Here is a 26,068-nt window from a genome sequence, read left to right on the forward strand (position 1 = left end):
TTTCTAACCTTCATCTTTTCATTGTAGAAAAAAATATCTATATAAAATAGCAAATTATCCTAAAATTTTGTACTTTAAAAAAATATCTTCAGACAAAAGATCTTTGGTAGGTCTCTGCAATTTCCATTTTTCTGTCCATCCAAATTTTCTAATTTAAAATGTTTCAGGAAATTTCCGCCTGCAGGAGGATGAGGTATTTATTGCTCAGTCCTTACCCTCCATCCCCCACTGCCAATTGAGGTCCACCAATATCATTTCATCGTGATTTCCTAGGATATGAGACAAAACAGGTAACTCAGAAAAGGAGGACAACAGGGCTGTGAGAATTCGACGAGACCAAGGCCAACTGTCTCCATAATTCTACCTGTTTGAATCGTTACAAAAATCCTAACCTGACTCACAATCAACTTAACTACCAGTTTTCTTCATAATCGTGTTAAACCACTTCCCCAGGGTTCTGGTTCCGTGACATCAAAAGACATTTAGTGGGATGGGGGCAGCCAGCCATGGCAAACAGCCCACGTAGGGCAACAGGTACCTTAACAGCAGGGACAATTCTATGAGACTAAACACTGTGTATTCAAACTGGCTGAACTTGTCTTATATTTTCTCAGAGTGAAGGGGGCTTTCCAGCAAAATGGTAATTAGGGCCTCCTGATGCTAGCTGATGCAGTTACCAGCATCTGATGACTACCTTGACTGGCAAATGGCCATAGTGAATCTGGATTGAAGAAAAGCTCTTGTCTCTTCAAGTGTAATGCTATCAGGGGAGTGAGCCACTGGTGGAATAATGTGGATAATAGATGGTTCTGACACAATCTGCTTGTTTGGCAGCATTGGGTCTGACCCTCTAGAAAATACAACTTGACACCACTTTTCAAAGTTGTCTTTCCAAATCATACCCATCCAAACATTGAATCTAATCAGCCTGGTTCCTGAAACTGTCTCCCCAGCTATTCACCACCCCACCCCAGGCCTATTGTCCAAACACAAATCTTTGATTTTCAGCCTGGTTTACAGAGGGCCCTCTGGCCGCAGACTCATTTCTGACCAACAGAATCGGCTCCTTAGATGTTGTTTGGGTATGTACGTTGTCTTCCAGGAGATCATCCCCATTTAGCAGTCCTCACTCTCCTGGCTCCCCAGACTCTGCCCAGTTTACCTACTCAGGTGGGAGTTGACAGCCAGAATTAAGTGGGCTCTTAGGAGTACGGTCAAAATCCACTGAATTGAAGAATCAACAACAACAACAAAAGTGGTCCAGAAGATAAAGCCAGAACTTGTACCAGCATCCAAAGCCGCCTTCTTCTGAGGGGTGACAGGAAAGTGAAAATAGGACCCTCCAGAATTTCTTAGAGGAGAGTTTAGGAATGAGAATCTGGTCAGAAGAGGAGGTTAAGTGATTTATTTGGAAGCTGCAATTGTTATTTTCATAACAAGCACTCTGTATCTGCTTTTGTATCTGTTTTTACTTAGAAACTGTTTAAAAGTAGTTTGCATGGAAAGCTGAATTTTTTACTTAGAATGTGTATTTTTTGGAGGGGGAGTAGCTGGGATGGTGACAATACACCTAAACCATCTTTTGTGCCTATCTCCATCCACCACTAGTTTTAAGAGGCAGTATAATTCCTAGTGGAAGTTTAGAAATAATATGATCAAGATAAAACAGCTTGTTAAAAGTAAAATGTAATGGCTCAGCCATCCCATATGCTAGGTTTTAAATAATTATATTCATCACAAGAACTGTAAGGAAAAGGTAATTGTAGCAGATATCACCTCTACTCTTGCTCCTGCTCACCATAATCCTGATTTTATTCAAGATTTACCACCTTCCTGTACAGGCCCCCCACTTCAGGGTAAGTGAGCCCCATTCCAGCCCCGGGAGTGAATCTTGACTGATCTTAAGCCATTCACAAACATCTGTTCTCAAGCTTTCCGTTCCTCTTCCCAGTGTTTGATATAATCATGGACAAAAGGCCCAAAAGGCCACCGAAATGGGAGAAGTCTTCTGGGGGCAAAGGTTTCCTAGCTCTTAAAACAAGTCACAAGGAAGAAAAGGTCCCCTTCTGCTTCTGAGCGTGGCAGTGTGGAACTGCTCTAGTTGTCTGGCAGAAAGTCATCTATCTACCCTGCAGGAAGGCAGGGCAAGAGAATGCAGAAAACTAGGCCTCGCTGTGCTTGGACTTCTCTACCTCTATGCTTCGAATGAAACAAGAAGTCACTTTATTATTTATGTTACTTTGACTTGGGTTGGGTATTCTCTTACTTTCAGCTAAAGATATCCTATTTGACAGCTGAATGGAAGAAAAATGACTTTTTTAAAAGTCATTTTTTAAAAAAAGTAGCATCCTAATATTGCTTTGGAAGGAATGTACTTCCTAATATTGTAGCATCCTAATATTGCTTTATGAAGAATGTAGAGATGCAGATCCAATGTGGCCAGTGACCAACATCTACAGTGACACTCCTGAGCTGACTGGGAACAGAGAAGTGTTTAACACCAAAGGCCATTTTTAAGACAAAAAAAAAAAAGAAAACCAAACAAAAACAGCTCAAACTCAAACAAACAGAATCGGTAAAGAAAAGATCATCCACAAACACATTATTTTCTCTAATCAAAAAAAAAATCCTATTGAGCCAAAATCTGCTTCCATGTACCATTTTACTCTTCACTTTTGGGGAGCAAGAATATTTTTAGGTGCAATAAAGTTGAAGTGAATAAAGCTACTTTATATGGATATTATTACTCAATTTTCCAGGTTCAAAAGCAAGAATAATAGAACTGGCTTACTTCTTTGGGATGGGATGAGGAAAAGTTTAATTAACAATTATGAGGGCTTCTGAAATTTTAATTGCCACACAAAAACACTTATAATATCACCTCAAACCAACTACCAGTAATCACTAAGAAACTGTAAGACTGGAATATAAGAATGATGGTTCTTTTTCTTAGTTTGTTTTTTCTTAGACATTAACAATGTTCAACTTTATGTTCTTTTATAGGCACTAGTGTTGGAAATAAACACACGCCTGTGAGTGTGGTGATTATAATTTCCTACATTACTAGTTCTCCATAGTCTCAGTTTTAATGATACAGTTTCCTCAAAGGATTATATTTACCCACAGTTGGACTTCAAGGTATAAGGAGTAGGAAAAACTTGTTATTAATTATTGATTTGATATATAAAGTAAGGTATTATAATTTCTCTCATGTAAAAATTTGACAATCCTGTCTATAGAAATTTTAATCTTGTCTTTGCTTATAGTTACACAGATTTTATTATTTAAATAACAAATTCTATCTATATCATCCAGGTTTAAAAATAACATATATCAATTGTGCTGGACACAAATCTGTCAAGCTGCTATGTTTCCATTTTCTCCAATCTGATTTACTCAAGATTAATTTGATTTCATATCCAGCAAAAAAACAAAAACCTCTCATAAATAACTCTCACTCCATCCTGTAAAACCCTGATCTTTCAGTCTCCTGAAGTATTAAAAATGTATATTTATGCAACATTACACTGTATAGTTTCTATTTGAGGCAATTATATCAAGAAGGCAGTTGTGGGCTACAGTGATCCTAACAATAAAGCCTGCTGAACTAGAAATTTATGGCCACTATTCTTAGATATACTTTTCACAGACATTTAAACAAACATAACATATCAGTAAATACACAGACTGAGTTATTAATTAAGCAAAAGCAAAAATCTAAGACTAATTTTTGGGATATCCTGCAGAAATTGGACCCATATTTTTCCTTGATAAAATGTATTCCACCATAGTCAAGAGAACTTAAAATATACTTCATTCCCACAACAAACGCAGAGTAGGTTGAACAATCACCAAGTGTGGCTTTTAGTTCATGATCATAAAGTAATTAAGTATTTTCAATGATGTATTTATTTTAAGAGAAAGCTATGAAATACACATGACAAAAAAATAAAATCACAGTCTGCAATTATTACCTCCCCAGAAGAAATACAAATTCCCAGGTAAGGTTGGACAATCCATGTTGGAATACGCCAAGAGAAAATGGGAGTTGCAGTGATCAAGGACATTGCTTGAGGGGGTCATGTAAACAATGTGACTAAGTGAACACATTAGTGTTCAAATAATTATGCTCCTGTTTCTGAGCACTTCTCCCCTTATTAACCACCCTTGACATACAATCAGCCCAGATCAGAAATGTAGAACCTCAGACTGGACATGACCAGGCCCTGAATCTTTCCAAAAGTTCTGAGAATACATTCTCAGAGAAAAATGCCACCTGCTAATTAAAGTGTTTTAACTTCCTGTAACTTCATCAAGTAAGCAAATGTCAGTGGTTTATTATGCTCCTTTCCCCCTCCTTCTTCTATCTTTTATTCACCAAGCAAGAGTCACATATGTAAGCATATGTTTATTCAAATATTTTTTAAAGAAAATCATATGAGAGACATAGAAAACAAACTTATGGTTTCCAAAGGGGAAGGTGGGGAGAGGGATAAATTAGGACTATGGGATTAACAGATACACACTACTATATATAAAATAGACAATCAACAAGGATTTACTATACAGCACAGGGAACCATATTTGATATCTTGTGATAACTTAAAATGGAAAAGAATCAAGAAAAGAATATAGATATATGCATATATATGGATAAATGAATCACTTTGCTATATACCCGAAACTACCACAGTATTGTACATCAACTATACTTCAATTTAAAAAAAATAAAAGAAAGAAAATCATGTGAGGCCACTCACTGTTTCCTGAATGCTGGCTTCTAATGCTGGTTTTTACCTATTTCATCCTTTATCTTTTTGCCAATTCTGTTGGCAAAACTGACATAAGTACAAGGTCAGAGCTATGCTATATAAATACTGAAAAAGAGAGAGGCACTGGTGATATTCACACATGATAGCCATAGCCAATACCTTGACCAACAAGTCCAAAAGATGAACCAAATGATAGCCTGTTGGTGAAAGTATAAATTGTTTCTACCTTCCTGGAAGGCAATATGGCAATACTCTCAAAAGCCTTAGAATTTTTCATGCCCTTTGGCCAGCAATTCCATTCCTAGGAATTCATCTAAAAGGATTAACCGTGGGATTACTCAAAGTATGGTGACAAGGTTTTTTATTCCAAGGTTTTAAAACAAATATCAAAATATGTAATACGTACATATTTGCCCAAAATCAGGAAATGGGTTAAATTTGTGTGGATGAATTATAACAATGTATCATAATACCATGCATGTAATAACAAATATGCTGTAAAGAATATTTAATACAGTGACTTAAAACATAGAAAAAGGTTAGTAAACATTTATAGAAAAAATGAATAATATTGGATCCAGTTCACAAACTGGAAAAACAATGGATAGTGTAGAGTATTTTTTCATTTTTATGAACAATATACATATATCTGAAATGTACAAAATGTTACCAGAGGATATCTCTGGTGTTAGAAACTTAGATAAGCTTTTAGTTTCTTCTCTTTGCTTGCCTCAACTTTTAAAAAATTTTCTCTAATAAATGAAAAGAGTTCTGTATTAAGAGAAAAAACAATAAGGGAAGTCCATAAGCTACTAATCAGTTATTCTGAAAGTTACTAAAAAGTAGGTAAATTGAAATAATTTAGTTGAAAAAGTACAACTTTGGGGTGTTAGCAATGTATACACAGAGGGACAAAATTGTTAAAAATCATTGTGGATTTTAGAGAGGGCAGACAGCAGTAGCAAGAATAACTACAATCCTGCAGCCTGTGGAACAAAAACCACATTCACAGAAAGATACACAAGATGAAAAGGCAGAGGGCTATGCACCAGATGAAGGAACAAGATAAAAACCCAAAAAACAACTAAATGAAGAGGAGATAGGGAACCTTCCAGAAAAAGAATTCAGAATAATGATAGTGAAGATGATTCAGGACCTCGGAAAAAGAATGAAGACAAAGATCTAGAACGTGAAAGAAATGTTTCACAAAGACCTAGAAGAATTAAAGAACAAAGAAAAAGAGATGAACAATATGATAAATGAAATGAAAAATAGACTAGAAGGAATCAATAGCAGAATAACTGACGGAGAAGAACAGATAAGTGACCGGGAAGACAGAATGGTGGAATTCACTGCTGCGGAACAGAATAAAGAAAAAAGAATGAAAAGAAATGAAGACAGCCTAAGAGACCGCTGGGACAACATTAAATGGAACAATATTTGCATTATAGGGGTCCCAGAAGGAGAAGAGACAGAGAAGGGACCTGAGAAAATATTTGAAGAGATTATAGTCAAAAACTTCCCTAACATGGGAAAGGAAATAGCCGCCCAAGTCCAGGAAGCGCTGAGAGTCCAATACAGGAGAAACCCAAGGAGAAACACGTTGAGACACATAGTAATAAAATGGGCAAAAATTAAAGACAAAGAAAAATTACTGAAAGCAGCAAGGGAAAAATGACAAATAACATACAAGGGAACTCCCATAAGGTTAACAGTTGATTTCTCAGCAGAAACTCTACAAGCCAGAAGGGAATGGCATGATATATTTAAAGTGATGAAAGGGAAGAAACTACAACCAGGATTACTCTACCGAGCTAGGATCTCATTCAGATTTGATGGAGACATCAAAAGCTTTACAGGACATCCCTGGTGGCGCAGTGGTTGAGAGTCTGCCGGGCGATGTGGGGGCGCAGGTTGGTGCCCTGGTCTGGGGGGATCCCGCGTGCCGCGGAGTGGCTGGGCCCGTGAGCTGTGGCCACTGGGCCTGCGCATCCAGAGCCTGTGCTCCACGGCAGGAGAGGCCGCAGCACTGAGAAGCCCGTGTACCGCAAAAAAAAAAAAAAAAAAAAAAAGCTTTACAGACAAGCAAAAGCTAAGAGAATTCAGCAACACCAAACCAGCTCTACAACAAATGCTAAAGGAACTTCTCTAAGTGGGAAACACAAGAAAAGGACCTACAAAAGGAAACCCAAAACAATTAAGAAAATGGTCATAGGAACATATATATCGATAATTACCTTAAATGTGAATGGATTAAATGCTACAACCAAAAGACACAGGATGACTGAATGGGTACAAAAACAAGACCCATATATATGCTGTCTACAAGAGACCCACTTCAGACCTAGGGACACATACAGACTGAAAGTGAGGGGATGGAAAAAGATATTCCATGCAAATGGAAATCAAAAGAAAGCTGGAGTGGCAATACTCATAACAGAAAAAATAGACTTTAAAATAAAGAATGTTACAAGAAACAAGGATGGACACTACATAATGATCAAGGGATCAATCCAAAAAGAAGATATAACAATTATAAATATATATGCACCCAACATAGGAGCACCTCAATACATAAGGCAAATGCTAACAGCTATAAAAGAGGAAATAGACAGTAACACAATACTAGTGGGGGACTTTAACACCTCACTTACACCAATGGACAGATAATCCAAAATGAAAATAAATAAGGAAACAGAAGCTTTAAATAACACAACAGACCAGATAGATTTAATTGATACTATAGGACATTCCATCCAAAAACAGCAGATTACACTTTCTTCTCAAGTGTGCATGAAAAATTCTCCAGGATAGATCACATCTTGGGTCACAAATCAAGCCTCAGTAAACTTAAGAAAACTGAAATCATATCAAGCATCTTTTCTGACCACAACGCTATGAGATTAGAAACAAATTAAAGGGAAAAAAACATAAAAAACCCAAACACATGGAGGCTAAACAATACGTTACTAAATAATCAAGAGATCACTGAAGAAATCAAAGAGGAAATCAAAAAATACCTACAGACAAATGACAATGAAAACATGATGATCCAAAACCTATGGGGTGCAGCAAAAGCAGTTCTAAGAGAGAAGTTTATAGCAATACAAGCCTACCTCAAGAAACAAGAAAAATCACAAATAAATAGTGTAATCTTACACCTAAAGGAACTAGAGAAAGAAGAACAAACAAAATGCAAAGTTAACAGAAGGAAAGAAATCATAAAGATCAGAGCAGAAATAAATGAAATAGAAACAAAGAAAACAATAGCAAAGATCAATAAAACTAAAAGCTGGTTCTTTGAGAAGATAAACAAAATTGATAAACCATTAGCCAGACTCATCAAGAAAAAGAGGGAGAGGACTCAAATCAATAAAATTAGAATGAAAGAGGAGAAGTTAAAACAGACACTGCAGAAATACAAAGCATTCTAAGAGACTACTATAAGCAACACTATGCCAATAAAATGGACAACTTGGAAGAAATGGACAAATTCTTAGAAAGGTGTAACATTCCAGACTGAACCAGGAAGAAATAGAAAATATGAACAGACCAATCACAAGTAATGATATTGAAGCTGTGATGAAAAATCTTCCAACAAACAAAAGTCCAGGACGAGATAGGTTCACAGGTGAATTCTATCAAACAATTAGAGAAGAGCTAACACCCATCCTCATCAAACTTTTCCAAAACATTGCAGAGGAAGAAACACTCCCAAACTCATTCTATGAGGCCACCATCACCCTGATACTAAAACCAGACAAAGCTACTACAAAAAAAGAAAATTACAGACCAATATCACTGATGAATATAGATGCAAAAATCCTCAACAAAATACTAGCAAACAGAATCCAACAACACACTAAAAGGATCATACACCGTGATCAAGTGGAATTTATCCCAGGGATGCAAGGATTGTTCAATATATGCAAATCATCAATGTGTTACACCACATTAACAAATTGAAGAAGAAAAACCATATGATCAACTCAACAGATGCAGAAAAAGCTTTTGACAAAATTCAACACCAATTTATGACAAAAACTCTCCAGAAAGTGGGCATAGAGGGAACCTACATCAACATAATAAAGGCCATATATAACAAACCCACAGCAAACATCATTCTCAATGGTGAAAAACTGAAAGCATTTCCTCTAAGATCAGGAACAACACAAGAATGTCCACTCTCGCCACTATTATTCAACATGGTTTTGGAAGTCCTAGCCACAGCAATCAGAAAAGAAAAAGAAATAAAAAGAATACACATTGGAAAAGAAGAAGTAAAACTGTCACTGTTTGCAGATGACATGATACTATACACAGAGTATCCTAAAAGTGCCACCAGAAAACTACTAGAGCTAATTAATGAATGTGGTAAAGTTGCAGGATACAAAATTAATGCACAGAAATCTCTTGCATTCCTATGCACTAATAATGAAAAATCTGAAAAAGAAATTAAGGAAACACGCCCATTTACCACTGCAACATAAAGAATGAAATACCTAGGAATAAACCTACCTAGGGAGACAAAAGACCTGTATGCAGAAAACTATAAAACACTGATGAAAGAAATTAAAGATGATACAAACAGATGGAGAGATATACCATGTTCCTGGATTGGAAGAATCAATATTGTGAAAATGACTATACTACCCAAAGCAATCTACAGATTCAATGCAATCCCTATCAAATTACCAGTGGCGTTTTTACAGAACTAGAACAAAAAATCTTAAAATTTGTATGGAGACACAAAAGACCCCGAATAGCCAAAGCAGTCTTAAGGGAAAGAAACGGAGCTGGAGGAATCAGACTCCCTGACTTAAGACTATATTACAAAGCTACAGTAATCAAGACAATATGGTACTGGCAAAAAAACAGAAATATAGATCAATGGAACAGATTAGAAAGTCCAGAGGTAAACCCATGCACCTATGGTCAAGTAATCTATGACAAAGGAGGCAAGGATATACAATGGAGAAAAGACAGTCTCTTCAATAAGTGGTGCTGGGAAAACTGGACCGCTACGTGTAAAAGAATGAAATTAGAACACTCCCTAACACCATACACAAAAATAAACTCAAAATGGATGAGACCTAAATGTAAGACAGGACACTATAAAACTCTTACAGGAAAACATAAGAAGAACACTCTTTGACATAAATCACAGCAAGATCTTTTTTGATCCACCTCCAAGAGTAATGGAAATAAAACCAAAAATAAACAAATGGGACCTGATGAAACTTCAAAGCTTTTGCACAGCAAAGGAAACTATAAACAAGATGAAAAGACATCCCTCAGAATGGGAGAAAATATTTGAAAACGAATCAACAGACAAAGGATTAATCTCCAAAATTTATAAACAGCTCATGCAGCTCAATATTAAAAAAACAAACAACCCAATCCAAAAAGGGGCAGAAGACCTAAATAGATATTTCTCCAAAGAAGACATACAGATGGCCAAGAAGCACATGAAAAGCTGCTCAACATCACTAATTATTAGAGGAATGCAAATCAAAACTACAATGAGGTATCACCTCACACCAGTTAGAATAGGCATCATCAGAAAATCTACAAACAACAAATGCTGGAGAGGGTGTGGAGAAAAAGGAACCCTCTTGCACTGCTGGTGGGAATGTAAACTGATACAGCCACTATGGAGAACAGTATGTAGGTTCCTTAAAAAACTACAAATAGAATTACCATATGACCCAGCAATCCCACTACTGGGCATATACCCAGAGAAAACCAAAATTCAAAAAGACACAGGCACCCCAATGTTCATTGCAGCACTATTTACAATAGCCTGGTCATGGAAGCAACCTAAATGCCCATCGACAGACGAATGGATAAGGAAGATGTGGTACAGATATACAACGGAATATTACTCAGCCATAAAAAGAACGAAATTGAATCATTTGTAGAGATGTGGATGAATCTAGAGATGGTCATACAGAGTGAAGTCAGAAAGTGAAAAACAAACATCGTGTATTAACGCATATATGTGGAACCTAGAAAAATGGTACAGGTGAACCAGTTTCCAGGGCAGAAATTGAGACACAGATGTAGAGAGCAAATGTATGGACACCAAGTGGGGAAAGTGGCAGCGGGGGGGTGGTGGTGTGATGAATTGGGACATTGGGATTGACATATATACACTAATATGTATACAATGGATAACTAATAAGAACCTGCTGTATAAAAAAATAAAATTCAAAAAAAAATCATTGTGGATTTTCAATAGCATTCAAGATTTAGATCTCATAATTATTATCAGAATAATTATATAATTATAATTAGAATACTGATTATGAATCAACACTATAAAGTTTAATAACCTATCAAACAATAAAGTAGAAATTACTTGTTATCATTCTATAGCTTTTGCCACATATTGGCTTCAGATCTGACATAGCTGAATGGAGCATCAATTATGTCTCATCCATATGATTAACTCATCCAAATGTTCGAAAATTAAAGCCACAATCTCATCTGAGTCTAAAACAAGCAATTAAACTGTCTTCATGTTACTAATGAAATACAGCCCAAATAGAATCTAAATAGCTTCACAAACATACTGAATAAATAAATAGGTTCGATTGCAGCCAATTCTTAAAAAAATGTGTTAGTAAAAGACAATATCCTTTAAAGGTCTGTTGTCCAAGATAGAAGCTACTAGACACAAGTGTCTATTCGGCACTTGAAATGTGGCTAGTCCCAATTCAGGTGTGCTGTGGTGTGAAGTGCAAACCAGATTTCAAAGACTTTGTATGAAAAAAAAAATGTAATATATCTCATTAATAATTTAATGCTGATTTACATTGAAATTATATCTTGGCACTATTAAGTTAAAATATACTACCATAATACATTTTATCTTTTAAAATATTTTAATATGGCTACATAAAAATTTTAAATTATGAATGTGGCTCACATCCTACTTCTATTAAATAGCACTGCTCTAGTAGTCAACCCAATTTACCAACATCCTGGTGCATATACATGCTTGAAGTAGTGTGGTGTGAGGGAGAAGCTTTCTATTCAGATGAGCAGAAGAAACTCATTCCTGCTCAGCTATCTACTAGTTCAGAAATTTTGGGAAAATTGCTCATCTACAGCTGCAGCTGTAAAACAAATCTGTGAAATAGAGCTTTTGAAATGGGGTGTATTGAGGATTAAAATTACATGTACTTGTCATGTCACGTAATAGGCACTCAATAAATATCAATGGTTCCATCTTCCCTCTTTATCTTAGATTTTTAAAAATCTGTATTTTTGCTTTATAAGATAGAAACAGTATGTATGCCAAAATTATTTATAATGTTACTACCTGGGGACAGCTATTGTTATTGTTTATTTGGGTGGATAACCTCTCAGTCTTTTTTTTCTGTGGCTAAATGGATGTAACACTTTCAGAGGGAAAGGGAAAAAAAAAGAGAACCCATGTTATGCAAGCTATTTTGTGGCCTGATTTTTAATTGCACAGCAAATTATTGCAACTACCTGTGTCATTAAAATTCTTTAATATAATTCTTAATGACTGTGGTATTCCATTGTGTGGATATATCATAATTGATAAAGCTATTTGTTGGCTATTTCATCATTTTGAAGATTTTGCTATCACTTAAGAAAGAAAAACAATATTGAACACCCTGAAGCCAACTATTTATTTCACTTCTATGATTATTTCCTTTAAGATTATTTCTGAAGAGACAAAGAGAATTTACACTTATAAAGATATTTGATGACCTATTGCCAGATTGTCTTCCGAAAGTGTTTATTCACGAGTCCTGTATAAAAATGCCCATTTCTTCCATATTTTTAAACTTGCATAAATTTCTTTTGTTTTGGGCTTCCCTGGTGGCACAGTGGTTAAGAATCTGCCTGCCAATGCAAGGGACATGGGTTCGAGCCCTGGCCTGGGAAAATCCCACATGCTGCGGAGCAACTAAGCCTGTGTGCCGCAACTACTGAGCCTGCATTCTAGAGCCCAAAAGCCACAACTACTGAGCCCGCATTCTAGAGTCCACAAGCCACAACTACTGAGCCCATGTGCCACAACTACTGAAGCCTGCGCGCCTAGAGCCCATGCTCCACAACAAGAGAAGCCATGACAATGAGAAGCCCACGCACCCCCGCTCACCACAAGTAGAGAAAGCCCACGCACAGCAATGAAGACCCAACACAGCCAAAAATAAATAAATAAATAAATAAGAAAGATTCTTAAAAATTTCTTTTGTGTTTTACCATTTTATAGGTAAAAATCTGAGTATTTTTAAATTTTTCATTGCTTTGATGAGTAGAGAGGTTTTCAAAAATTTCTCTGTCATTTGTATTTAGAATTACCATCCAGAGTTCCATGGACTGCCATGAGGATATCAATTCACCTCCCAGCATCTGACCATAGAATCTTGCATCCCCACCCGTTACTGTAGTAGATGAAACATTCATGCTTATTCCTCCACTTGTGCACTAAATCTTGTTACTGGATTATTCTCATCGGCATCAAACATACTAATATTTGTCCCATTTTAAATAAAACAAAAGACAAAACCACAACATAAAAGTTTGACCTCACTTTCTAGCTCTCCTTTGCAAGATAACTTCGCAAAAGAGTTATCTATGCTCATTGCCTTCAATTGTTTCCTCTCATTCACTTGAACCCAACCCAGTTGTGCATCTGTTCCCACTTCTTCAGTGAAAATGGTCACCAAAGACCTCCATGTGGAGCCAGCAGTCAACCATCAGTCCTATTTTATTTGACCTAGCAACATTTACTCAGTGGATCGCCCCTCCTCCTCACGGTGCTGCCCACTCCCTCTTCCCTTACCTTCTGGGACAGCACACTCTTGCATTTCTTTGTATCTCACAGACCTTCCCTCAGTGTCCTTTGTTGGTTACCCTTCTTGCTGACAATGTAATGCCAGCAGACCCAAGTGAAACAGGAGGAAAGGGGGCAGGGCACAACCTTTAAAAGAATGACATTGCCTTTAAGGATATGACATAAACTGGTTAGAACCACCTAGGTCCAAGATGTTGGAAGATTTGACTCCCGGTAGACCTTGAGCCTCATTATACACACATTGTAATGCATTAGCATATGCTAAATGACACACCCACAGGCACGATGACAGTTCTGAGGCTGACCATAAAAGGCCAAAAAGTGGGTGGTGGCCCAATTCCTGGAAATCCCTGCCCCTTCCCCAAAATAGTTGGAATAATCCTCCCACTTATTAGCCTATGAAATTACCCAGCCTGTAAAAACTAACCATCCCATATTCTGGGGCTGCTCTCACCTTCTGGGACTGACAGCATTCTGTCTATGGAATGTGTAGCTCTCTAAATAAATTCACTTCTTACCTATCACTTTGCTTCTCCCTGAATTCCTCCTGCACTGAGACATAAAGACCCTGAGCTTCATTAAGTCCTGAGACCAGGTGTGCAATCTCAATTGAAAGACCGTGGGTTTGAGTCCCAGCCCATGGATTCATGTCCCAATCCGAGTTTTGGCTGAGTGAAAGTCTCAGGCCGAGTGTTCAAGTCCCAGTCAGAGTTCTGGCTGTGTGCAAATCCTATCTGAGTTGTGCAGCTTCACAAGGAACTAGTCTTTGATCCTCTCCTTTGTCCCTTCACACTCTTTTGGTGTTCACATCCAATTTCATGCTGGTGACTCACAAACATGTATCTCCAGCTCACATTTCTCTCCTGAACTCCAAACTCATATAACTGACTGCCTTCATAAAGTCTGTATTCGGACATCTGATAGCATCAAATTCAACATGTCCAAACCTGAATGCCTGATTTCCCCCTCTGCTTTGCTTACAATCTTCCCCAACTCAGTTGATGGTAACTTCATCCTTCCAGTTGCTCAACCACAAAATTTTGGACTATTCTGTTGTTTTCTTTTTCTCACATACCTTATTTTAAGTCTGTCAGCAGATGCTGTTGGCTTTACCTTTAAAATGTGTCCAGAAGCTGACTATTTCACACCATCTCCACTTCCTGATGCAGGCCACCCTTATATCCCACCTGGGTTTAATTAACTTTCTAAGGGTTCAGTCTTTTCTTGGCCCTCCTTTCCTCCATCTTAAACACAATAACCGCCAAAGTGATTCAGCTAAAACGTAAGTTAGGTCTAGTTAGCACAGTTCTTCACACTTCTGCTTCCAGTAGCTTCCCATATCACTCAGAGTAAAATCAGAAGTTTTATAAATGGCTACCAGGCTCTAAATGTCCCACCCTCACCCTTACTTCTTTGACCATAACTTCTACTCCTCTCCCCATCTATCACTCTATTCCCGCCACACAAGCCTCTTGCCAGAAACGTGCCCACCTCAGTAAACACTGGCTAGAACACTCATACCGCATATTTCTGCATGGCTAGCCCTCTCATCCCCTTCATGACTTTCCTTCACTGTCGCTTCCTCAACCAGGACTATCCCCAAACTTCTATTCAAATTTGCAACCTGTTGGGACTTCCCTGGCGGTCCAGTGGTTAAGACTTCACCTTCCAATGCGGGGGGTTGCGGGTTCCATCCCTGGTCGGTGTGCTAAGGTCTCACAGGCCTGGTGGCCAAATAACCAAAACATAAAACAGAAGCGGTATTGTAACAAATTCAATAAGGACTTTAAAAATGTTCCACATGCAAAAAGAATCAAAAAAACACTGCAGTCTGTCCCCTCCCCCACAATCCCAGCAACTTCTCTTTTCCTCTAATCGCTATTGTTCCATAGCACTTATCACCTTCTAATATACTACCGTGGATAATTTACTTACCTAGGGTGTTTATAGTTCGTTGTGTGTCTCCAACCTGCCTCATGAGTACAGGGGTTTTTGTTTATTTTATGCCAGTAATTGCTCAACAAATATTTGTGGAAAATATGAATGATAAGTCACTTCTTCCTCTCTTTTGTCCCTTTTCTCTTCTGGCTGTTCAACAATTAATTTTGCAAAGTGTTTTTATATGTTAGAGATTTTAATTTTTTGTGCCTGATATTTGCCAACGTTTCCTATTTGTCATTTGTTTTTTACCCTTATTTTTTTCCTAAAATTCCTTGTTTTTAGAATAGACAGTATATTCACAGGCTTCAAAATTCAAAAGGTATAATAAAAGGGGGGAGTTACAATAAAAATTCTCCCTCACATTCCCCCCCACCCAGGCATCTAGCTTCCATTCCCAAAGGCAACAAATGTTATCAATTTCTGCATATTTTTTCAGACATATAAAAGCAAATATGTATATGTATGTGTTTTACTTTTTCCTGTTTTATACAATGTGTACTGTACATTGTATATAAGGCTTGCTTATTAACCTTATATCACACCTTAATCCTGACCCTTGGAAAGTGTTCCATATCAGTGAATGTTAAGTATTTACTTTTTTTTTTTTTTGGCCACACTGTGTGGCTTGCACAATCTTAGTTTCCCGACCAGGGATTGAACCCAGGCCCCCGGCACTGAAAGTGTGGAGCCCTAACCACTGTACCACCAGGGAATTCCCTACATCATTTTTTGTTTTTAATCTGGAAAATAATACACTGTATGGTTGTACAATAATCTACAAAACTAGTTCCTATTGACATTAAGATTGTTTCCTCAGTCTTCAGCTACTACAATGAATAAATCACTGTATATTCAAGTATACAGTTGACCTTTTGACAACATGGAAGAAGGGTAGGGAGGGGAGGGTTAGGGGCACTGACCCTCAGCACAGTCGAAAATCTGGGGACTATGAACTCTACAAATCCTTCTCAGTTTTCCCTCCCTTTGGTGGGACAGGATGGCTGGAGTTGGGTATTTCCGTCCCCAACATGGAAGGCTAGCGCTGCTGGACTTGTGTATTTTCCCGCCCCCAGGTAGGTTAGGTTCTGATAAAACTGTAGCAATTTAGGCTCCAATAAAATAGTTTCTCCTGAGGGCAGCCTTTGTTAAGAACAGAATGCTCTGGAGTATTTCCAAACGGTTCATTTTCCCCTCCCTCGTCAGAGGCATGAGGGGATTTTTCTCAGATATTCACTGTGGGTACCTGGTAGAACTTCTTGAGGCAAAACTCACAAAAGTGTGCTGACATCCCCCTTAACTAAGGCCCCCTAGAGTTTTTAACTCTCAAAGTTGTCCACAACTCAGCTTCAAGCAATTCCTCAATTATAGTCCAGGTGTTCCTACCCCAACATTGGTTCCCCTGAAGGTTTCTGCTAAACCAGTTTCCGCTCAGGTAATTTGTGATTCTCTGTATCACCTGTGTCTCCAGCTCTGGGGGCAGTGGTTTGCCCTGTGACCTAACTTCTCTGAGGTAGTTAAGAAGAGTTGTTGATTTTCCAGTTTGTTCAGCTTTCTACTCCTCATTAGAGCAGAGTGGCAAATTCTAAGCTCCTTACTTGCTGGACAGAAAACTGGAAGTCCCTTTGATTCTTTAAAGATTTAATACTTGCCTGAGAAAACATCCCGTTATATTTTATTAAATGTTTATGTCATTGCATTTATTTAATTTTTTTCTTTATGATTTTCACTGCAGGTAATGTGTTTTTAAAAGGCCTTCTCCACTCCAAGATTATTTAATACTTGTTTTTATTTTTATCTAATTCTTTTATGATTATTTTCTTCTTCACATTTTATGCACCTGGAGTTTACTGAGTCATAAGGAATAAGAGATCTAACCTAATTTTCTAATTCCCTGTTATTTAGTGCTGTCATATAAATAATCCCTCACAGTATAAAAATTTTACCTTTATAATAAATTAAATTATTATAGATATTTTCTGTTTTCTGTATTTCTATTTTGTTCCATTGATCTGCTACAGACATATGAACTTCCTAATTTACTTTGATATTAAAATATATATTTATATTTGGCTGTGCAAGTTTTACCACTCCCCCACCCTAGTTATTCTTCATTTTGAAGAAGTTATTCTTCACTTTGGGTGATTTTACAAGCTTAATCTTCCTAATAAATTTTGGAATAATGTTGAACAATTCTTCAATTGCAATTGTACTAAATTGACAGATTAATTTCATGAGTCATGGATATTTTGAAACCAAATCAACTATTATATAAAATTAGGAATTTTATACTCAAACTGGTTTAAGACATTAATATGGACTAATTGCCCTTGAAAATTCAGCAGTGAGGTTGGCTTCCCATGCAGTTCAAACATGGTACCAGACCAGCTTCCCCATGACTGTCTGGGCCCTCTCCTCTCCTTGCGTGCTGTTGTCCTTCATTCACAAGATGGCTGCCAGCAGCAACCACAGCCATGTACTTTCCTGGTAGATCCACAGGTAAGAAAATGCACTACCCCTCACAAGTATCTAACAAAAGTTCTGAGCTTTGCCTAGATTTGGACCACCCTGAGCTAATTGTTGTGACCGGGGGGAATGAAGTTATGGACTGGTGCACACTCCCAATCAGGGTCTACCTTTGGATCTGGGGTTGGAGTCATTCCAACCCAAACTGGCAAGCTGCTACAAAATAGGAGGAATTAAAATAAATATTGGGGATTAACCATGATGTCCACTGCCTTTAGCCCAACGAAAATTTCTCACAATTTAAAAATGTCCCCTAGATCTTTCAGCCTTCTTATGTTGTAGCAGTAGGCACCTGTTTAAAATATGCACACACTCACTTGTGCAGGTGTACACATATATGTATACAATCTATGTGAATTCTCACAAGGCCTAATAACTAGAACCAAAAGGGGAAATGGCCTTATCAAAATAATGGCAGATACTGGCAAATGAGAGTCCAGTAAATATTACAATTGAATATATAATTCACTGCGCTAGTTAGAACAGTACATTTACATGCCTTACTCCCCACCAGCCACAGATTTCTGATGCCCACCACCTCTATTTATTCAAAACAGCCCATTTAGGGACTTCCCTGGTGGCGCAGTGGTTAAGAATCTGCCTGCCAATGCAGGGGACATAGGTTCAATCCCTGGTCCGGGAAGATCCCACATATCATGGAGCAACTAAACCTGTGCACCACAACTACTGAGCCTGTGCTCTACAGCCCGTGAGCCACAACTACTGAGCCTGCACTCTAGAGCCCATGAGTCACAACTACTGAGCCTGCGCTCTAGAGTCTGCAAGCCACAACTACTGAGCCCACATGCCGCAACTACTGAAGCCCATGCACTGAGAGCCGCAACGAGAAGCCACCACAATGAGAAGCCCACACACTGCAACGAAGAGTAGCCACCATTCGCCACAACTAGAGAAAGCCCGCATGCAGCAACGAAGACCCAATGCAGCCAAAAACTAAAATAAATTAATTTAAAAAATATATATATAAGAAATACTAATACTTGTCATATTCATCTTCTTTCATTTCAGAGGAAGAGCCTTTTACTTCTGTTGCTAATTTACTATACATGTGTCCCTTTAATAGTTTTCCTTTCTTTTCAGGTATATATTCTTTGGGGAAATTTTTGAGGTCAATATAATAAAAAGCATATTTTGCTACAAAACGTTTCCCAGAAACTTCATATACAGAAAACTACATGAAGTAGACTATTGCTCTGACCCAGGGTGGCATTTCTGGGTTTGTTCATTAAATGAATTTTAATATAAAATTTACACTAGAGAAGATGGCCCTGCTGACACTGAATTTTAAGTCAGTTAAAATTATAGTTGTCATTCAGAAGAGGATTGTCATTCTCAGGATACAATCGAAAGTGCATTTTCTTATTGCTATTTGCAGCAACAAGGATGGGACCTAGAGAATACCATACTAAGTCAATTAAATCAGACAAAGAAAGACGAATATTATATACTATCACTTATATGTGGAATCTAAAAAATAATGCAAATGAATCTATATACAAACAAGAAACAGACTCACAGACATAGAACACAAACTTATGGTTACCAAAGGGGAAAGGGAGGGACAGGGAGGGAAAAATTAGGAGTTTGGGATTAACTCATATAAACTACTATACATAAAATAGATAAGCAACAGGATTTACAGTATAGCACAGAGAACTATATTCAATATCTTGTAACAACCTATTATGGAAGATAATCTGAAAAAATATGTATATATATAACTGAGTTACTTTGCTGTATATATGAAAATAACACAATATTGTAAATGCACTTTTTTAAACTTCAATTTCTAAAAAAAAATTTATAAAACATACTTTGTGTTCACTATAGGGCAAAATCACAGTAGATTACAAGTAATTCCATAGGTATATTTTCCATTGTAATCAATTTTAGTACTGATTTGTAAATTTCCATTGAAGAAGAGCTTCACATCTTGAAATAAAAATTCATAGTTATCAAAAGTTCATGTTTGAAAACTATTTCTTACCTGTGTAGTAAAGAGATAAATAAGAGGGATATTTTCATCAAGTTTCAACCTTATAAAAATCTTTAAAACCATTATTTCAAGGAAATTACTTTGGAGAAAAAAAACCCCTCTCTATTCAACAAACAGTAAATCTAAACATTTATTGATAGTCGTATTCCAGTCACAAAGTATCTATGAAAACAGTAAACAGGAAGTATAGTGATCCCTAAAAAAGTAAAAATTTGGTGGCAAAAATCTAGATAATTCAAGTAGTTTTATTACCTGTATATATCTTCTAACTGCATATCAAAATCTTGAAGTTTCTTTTGATATTTCTCTGTAAAGTTACAGAATTCATTAAGGATTGAAAACTTCAAGTCAGGGTATGGACATTCCAAAGTTTCTAATTCCACGGGCATTTCACTAAGCAGGTTACTTCTTTCTTCTGAAGAATGATCAAGTGTCTGAAAAAAAATTGTATGATTATTTTATTTAATGTAAATGACAAACTGATAAATTACTACCTATATCGCACTTACTTTCAAACTCCAGTCTGAAAGGTAATTTTCTATTTTCTGTTGCTCTAGCCTAAGTCTTTCATAGACGGCTTTCAATTGTTTCTTCACGAAGTCAACCTATAGGACATTTAGAACAAGTGGTATGCAAATTATTGATTTATCCAATATTTATATTTAAAGTCACAGGAATTTTTCTCAAAAGCCATTAAATGATGACAAATTAGATAAGGGAAAGTCCCTTTGAGGACCCATGGAAGAGGGTTCAAGAGATGCCATAACCAAGCAGTGCCCATCAGACAAAGGAGCCTTAAAGGAGCTTCTAGACACATAACCCAAAATGGGCTCAGTCACAGCCACTCTGCACTCACACTTGGATTTTGTTTGTGATGAAGCAGAAAGCTTTCCAGATTGCCTCTGCTTTAATCACCCACTCCTTTCCTTGCATCCTTGCCTCCAATCCCCAGTTGGACATGGATTTTTAATGTTTATTTTTAATTATTATTTATGAAAGCAATATGACAATACTACAGAATAACTGAAAAATAAAGTAAGAAAAATCACCTAAAAGCCTACATCTAGGGCAGCTATGATAATGGAACTTATGCTCTAGTCAGGGAAGATAGTCTTAAACTCATAAAAAGTAAGTAAGAAAATATCAGGAAGAGGTAAGTGAGGTAAAAACTGGCTGAGGTAATAGGGAGTGACTGGGTCTTCTCTCATGCAGGTGGTCAGGACAGGCCTCTCGGAGGAGAGGACATTTAAGCTAAGACCTAAAAGACAAAAAGGGCCATGAGTAGGACAGAAGAAACAGTGCAAAGGCCTCAAGACAGGAAGGAGTCTGGCTTATGTGAGGAATAGGAAGAAGGCCAGCGTCGGTGGGACAAGGTCTAGTAGGAAAAAGAGGGTGTCACGTAGGGGGTGAGACTAAAGGAGGCGGATAGGGAAATGTACAGGGAGTGTTACCGTGTGCTCGACGTACAGCGAGGCCAAATACCAAAATGTCAGAGTTTGGCGCAAAGAAAGGTTTATCGCAGGGCCATGCCACGCGACATGTGGCTCGTGCCTTAAAAAAACCCAAACTCCCCGAAAGCTTTCAGCAAAGCCCCGTTACAGGAAAGGTGAGAGAGGGGTGTGGTTAGTTGTTGCAAACTTCTTGGTGTCAGATTCTTTGTTTTCTTTTTTTTTTTTAGATCCTTTGTTCTTGAGGTCAGGTCATAGTCAGGTCATGATGTTCCTGTAAACCTCCACCAAAACAAAATGTTATTCTCTGTTCTACAGGAAAGGGCAAGGTCCCAAGGCTCAACTTTCGCCCTCCGAGGTCCAGGCGCAGGCTAAGAGGAGAGGGTCCCTGCGCGGCCAGTTACCAGACCCAGGAACGTTGGTCCAGCACCCAGTCTGGGTCCTCCAGCCAGTGCCCAGGCCCGGCTGAGGAGACAGATCTCAGCGGGCAGTGCCCTCAGGGCCGGGTCCCCAGACCCTGCCCAACCGACATCACTGAGCGAGCAAGACGCCCAGGGCCCAGCCTGCCCTCAGGTCGCCCAAACAGGGCCGGGACCCACGGACTGCGACGACGGAGACCGCTGCCGCCATTACGTCTCAGAGGTGGGAATGGAGGAGGTTTGCGGCTGCTTCAAGGCCTGGGCCCGGCCAGTGAGCGGCCGTGGCAGGGGCTCTGGAGCTCCGCAGACGACAGCTGTCCCGGGGCGCCCCCCAGCTCACCGCTGGCCCATGGCCAATGGGCCTGGAGGGTCCGGGGGAGAAGGCTGCGACCCGCCTCTCACCACATTCTCTGCCGCGAGGACCACCATAAAGCTGACTGGTGTCGGAGCGGGACCTCCAGCCGCAGCGCTAAGGCTCACTCGCTCGTGGTCGCGCGCTAACGGTTTCGCGCTAACGATCTCTCGATAACCGTTAACGGCTGCGCACCCGCCCCGCCCCTATCGCAGGAGGAATTGTGGGCCGGCAGGAGCCCTGAAGGGATTTACCAGGCGGAAAACTTGATCCCCTCCCCTATGATAGGATTTCAGAATACCCTGGAAGGAGGGGCAAGAATGAAAGCGGGTAGGCCAGTTACGAGGTCATTGAAACATTCTCGGGGAGAAATTAGCATGTTTGGACAGATTCAGGGATATGTTTAAGATACCGAGTAGATAGAATTTGCTATACCTACTATTTATATACATAAGGTGTACATGTTTCTTATCTCCAACTCTTCTAATTGGGATAAAAATAAAATATTACATTATTAAAAGTAAAGGAGGGCTTCCCTGGTGGCGCAGTGGTTGAGAGTCCGCCTGCCGATGCAGGGGACACAGGTTCGTGCCCCGGTCCGGGAAGATCCCACATGCCGCAAAGCGGCTGGGCCCGTGAGCCATGGCCGCTGAGCCTGCGCGTCCGGAGCCTGTGCTCCGCAACGGGAGAGGCCACAACAGTGAGAGGCCCGTGAACCGCAAAAAAAAAAAAAAAAAAAAAAAAGTAAAGGAAATATACTGACCTCTTCCAGTACTTTCACAGAGTTGGATTCACTGTGCGAGTGTGAATGCTGTGAAATGTGATGCTGTCTGTATTTTAGATCTGCTCTCAATTGCTGAAGAGGATTTATTACATTTTTAAGATATGTGCACCATTGTTCTGATAACTCTTGTTCTATGGTGAAACAAAATTAAATCAAAGCAACACATTATTATTTTAAGTTTCTTCAAGAACAGGTCATTAGATGCAGATTATTTTTGGATTCCTTTAGAAAAAAGCAAACAGCAATATTAAAAGAACATGAAGTGTGTGGCCCACTTTCATTTTCAAAACAAAGCTCCCCTTTAAATGTGGAACCAAAAAAGAAAAAAAAAACCTACCGAAATTCATAAGGTCAGAAAGACATTCATTTCCAATGTTCTCTTCATCGAGTAAGGATTTTATTTCAGATTCCAGTTTACATCTGAAATAGACATTATCTCAATCAATTCTTTTACAATCATAAACATATATATAGGTTTAAAAAATAACTAACAGTAGAAACACTCAATCTAATGTGGTTTTACTCACCTGTTCACTAATTCAGACCACATACTAAATTCCTAACATGGATTAGGTACTTGCCAGGACACTGAGATAAGTGAATACTCCAGGAGAAGTAACAGCATGAGCAAGGCAAGGACGGGGTACATCCTGGCACTATTTCGGGTGGAGAGAGCTCCGGGCACTGGGAAGCTGCTGAGGGATATTAAACTGACCATGCCAGCTCAGATCTGTGTTTTGGAAAGATTTCCAAGGCAGCAAGATGGAGGATGGGCTAGAAGGAGGGTGAAGAATAAAAGTGGAAGATGAAGAGGAGGGGATCAGGCAAACCTGGATCAACAAGGAGGTTATTTAAAAAGTTCAGAGATGAGGAGGTCCTGACCTAGGGAAATGGGAGTAAAAATATATATTTTTATACACCAAAAACATAATAAATCTCAATAATCTTTTACTATATTATTTAAATATAGTCATTTTAGAGTAAAACTATAACCAGCTCTAAATGGACATCTAAAAATATTGCAGTCTATCCCTTATTTATGGCAGGTTTAATAAAATCATAAAAAGAGTTTTGATTTATTATGACTGTTAAGATACAATATTTTAAATGGTATAAAATAAGAAAATAGCAACAATTACCACACTAATACGATGATTATTTTTATTTTTGCCTATAAGTTTCTAACCCTTGTCTACATGCATGGATATTTTAACTAGTTGTAATTATGGCATATTTACCATTTTATATTCGGGTTTTTCTTTTTTAACTTACTTTAAGATATTTCTAAATAATTTTCATAATTGCCATTTATTTTAGTGGCTGCAGAGTATTTTATATTACATATGTGCCATCATCTTCTAAGCCAATTCACAAATGTGGGACAGTGTTTTGTTTGTATATATAAAGGAGGGGTCCTATTGTAGATGACACTTACTGTCTATTTTTCTAGCATGTGTCTTAGTCAAAGGTTTTTTTTTTTAATTTTATATATTTTATTTTTGGCTGTGTTGGGTCTTCATTGCTGCACACGGGCTTTCTCTAGTTGTGGCGAGTGGGGGCTACTCTTTATTGTGGTGCGCGGGCTTCTCATTGTGGTGGCTTCTCTTGTTGCAGAGCACGGGCTCTAGGCACACGGGCTTCAGTAGTTGTGGCATGCAGGTTCAGTAGTTGTGGCTCTCAGGCTGTAGAGCGCAGGCTCAGTAGTTGCGGCACACGGGCTTAGTTGCTCCGTGGCATGTAGGATCTTCCTGGAGCAGGGCTCAAACCCGTGTCCCCTGCACTGGCTGGCGGATTCTCAACCACTGCACCACAAGGGAAGTCCCAGTCAAAGGTATTTTTAAGATTACATTTGAAAGTGTTATATGGAGAATAAGTGCATAATAGTGGAGTAAACCCACAAGTTATTTCATAATGGATTTTTAAAAACAAAAATATAGCACTTTAAACCATTTAGGTCAGCCCTCTTATATTTTCAGCATCTAGAAGGCCATAGCAGAACACAAAAACCAACAGGAGAAGTGGCTTTGTTCATACAGGAGATCAACCTGCTACTGTGCATATAATAATTCTAGTAAGCTCCATCCTGGCTTTGTAGATTAACAACCCTGAACCATCAGACAAGACCAGCCTATTTCTCTAATTGTCCTAATTGCCTAACAAAATCCAGGAGCAAGTACTACATGACTCTGAGACTAGCTTGTGAATGCAGGCTAACATTCCCAAATTGTGTCCTGTAAAACAGAAACATCAATAAGATGCTAGGAAAAACTGGGAAATGGTGAACTAAACAAATCAGACAAGTTTCCATAGTGCAGGATTTCTCAGAAACTTGATTATGCTAAAGTACATTGAGGTTCTCCAAAAAGGGGATGAAATATGAAGTATTTTCCTAATTTTTAGGATGATGAAATTCATTATTCTCCATGGAGTATCTTTTTTTTTTAAATTTTTTAAAAAAATTTTTTTCCATGGAGTATCTTGAAGAATATTTCTGTTTTGTAGAATATGATTTAGGAAATATAGATAAAAACTGCGATGCACTCAAGAGCATTAAAATGGTAACTCTGGGGAGGAAAACCCTGCCTGTTCACCACTGACATGTAGACTCAGTCCCAGGTGTTCACCAAGTCAGAACTCTGCAGCACAGACAACTGTCTCCACATCTGAATAGGGGACAAATGTAAGGCAACATTCCATATCCAGATCTACCAACTTAAGTACCTCCTACTGTTACTTGGCCTGTCCTCTGGTACCACTGAATCTGATGATACTACAAAAATTCTCCTGAGATTTTGTGTGACTGTTTGCCTAGAGGATATATTAATCCACTTCCTAGATATGCCCAGTTGCAATGCAACCACCTGCCTGGTGAGGACATTTTTGAACTCTCAGGACTCTACTTTCATACAGGTCCTCGTCCTCCCAGGATGCTGCCAAAGTTCTAGGTGTAGTACAGTCAGTCTTCTCAGAACC

At 38.4% G+C, this 26,068-nt stretch overlaps 1 protein-coding gene across 1 annotated transcript in view; it reads right to left on the bottom strand.

The window, feature by feature from the left end:
• The window catches only part of CCDC148 (coiled-coil domain containing 148), a gene marked incomplete at both ends in the record, with an annotated part of 267,375 nt that overhangs the window by 132,724 nt on the left and 108,583 nt on the right, over positions 1 to 26,068 (bottom strand). Inside the window, 4 exon segments of the mRNA XM_082840901.1 lie at positions 20,345 to 20,526; positions 20,602 to 20,697; positions 23,075 to 23,226; positions 23,433 to 23,515. Coding sequence (XP_082697027.1) covers positions 20,345 to 20,526; positions 20,602 to 20,697; positions 23,075 to 23,226; positions 23,433 to 23,515 — 513 coding nt within the window.

This window comes from Leucopleurus acutus, assembly GCF_964270905.1.
Source record: "Leucopleurus acutus genome assembly, chromosome: 6".
Taxonomy (NCBI): domain Eukaryota; kingdom Metazoa; phylum Chordata; class Mammalia; order Artiodactyla; family Delphinidae; genus Leucopleurus; species Leucopleurus acutus.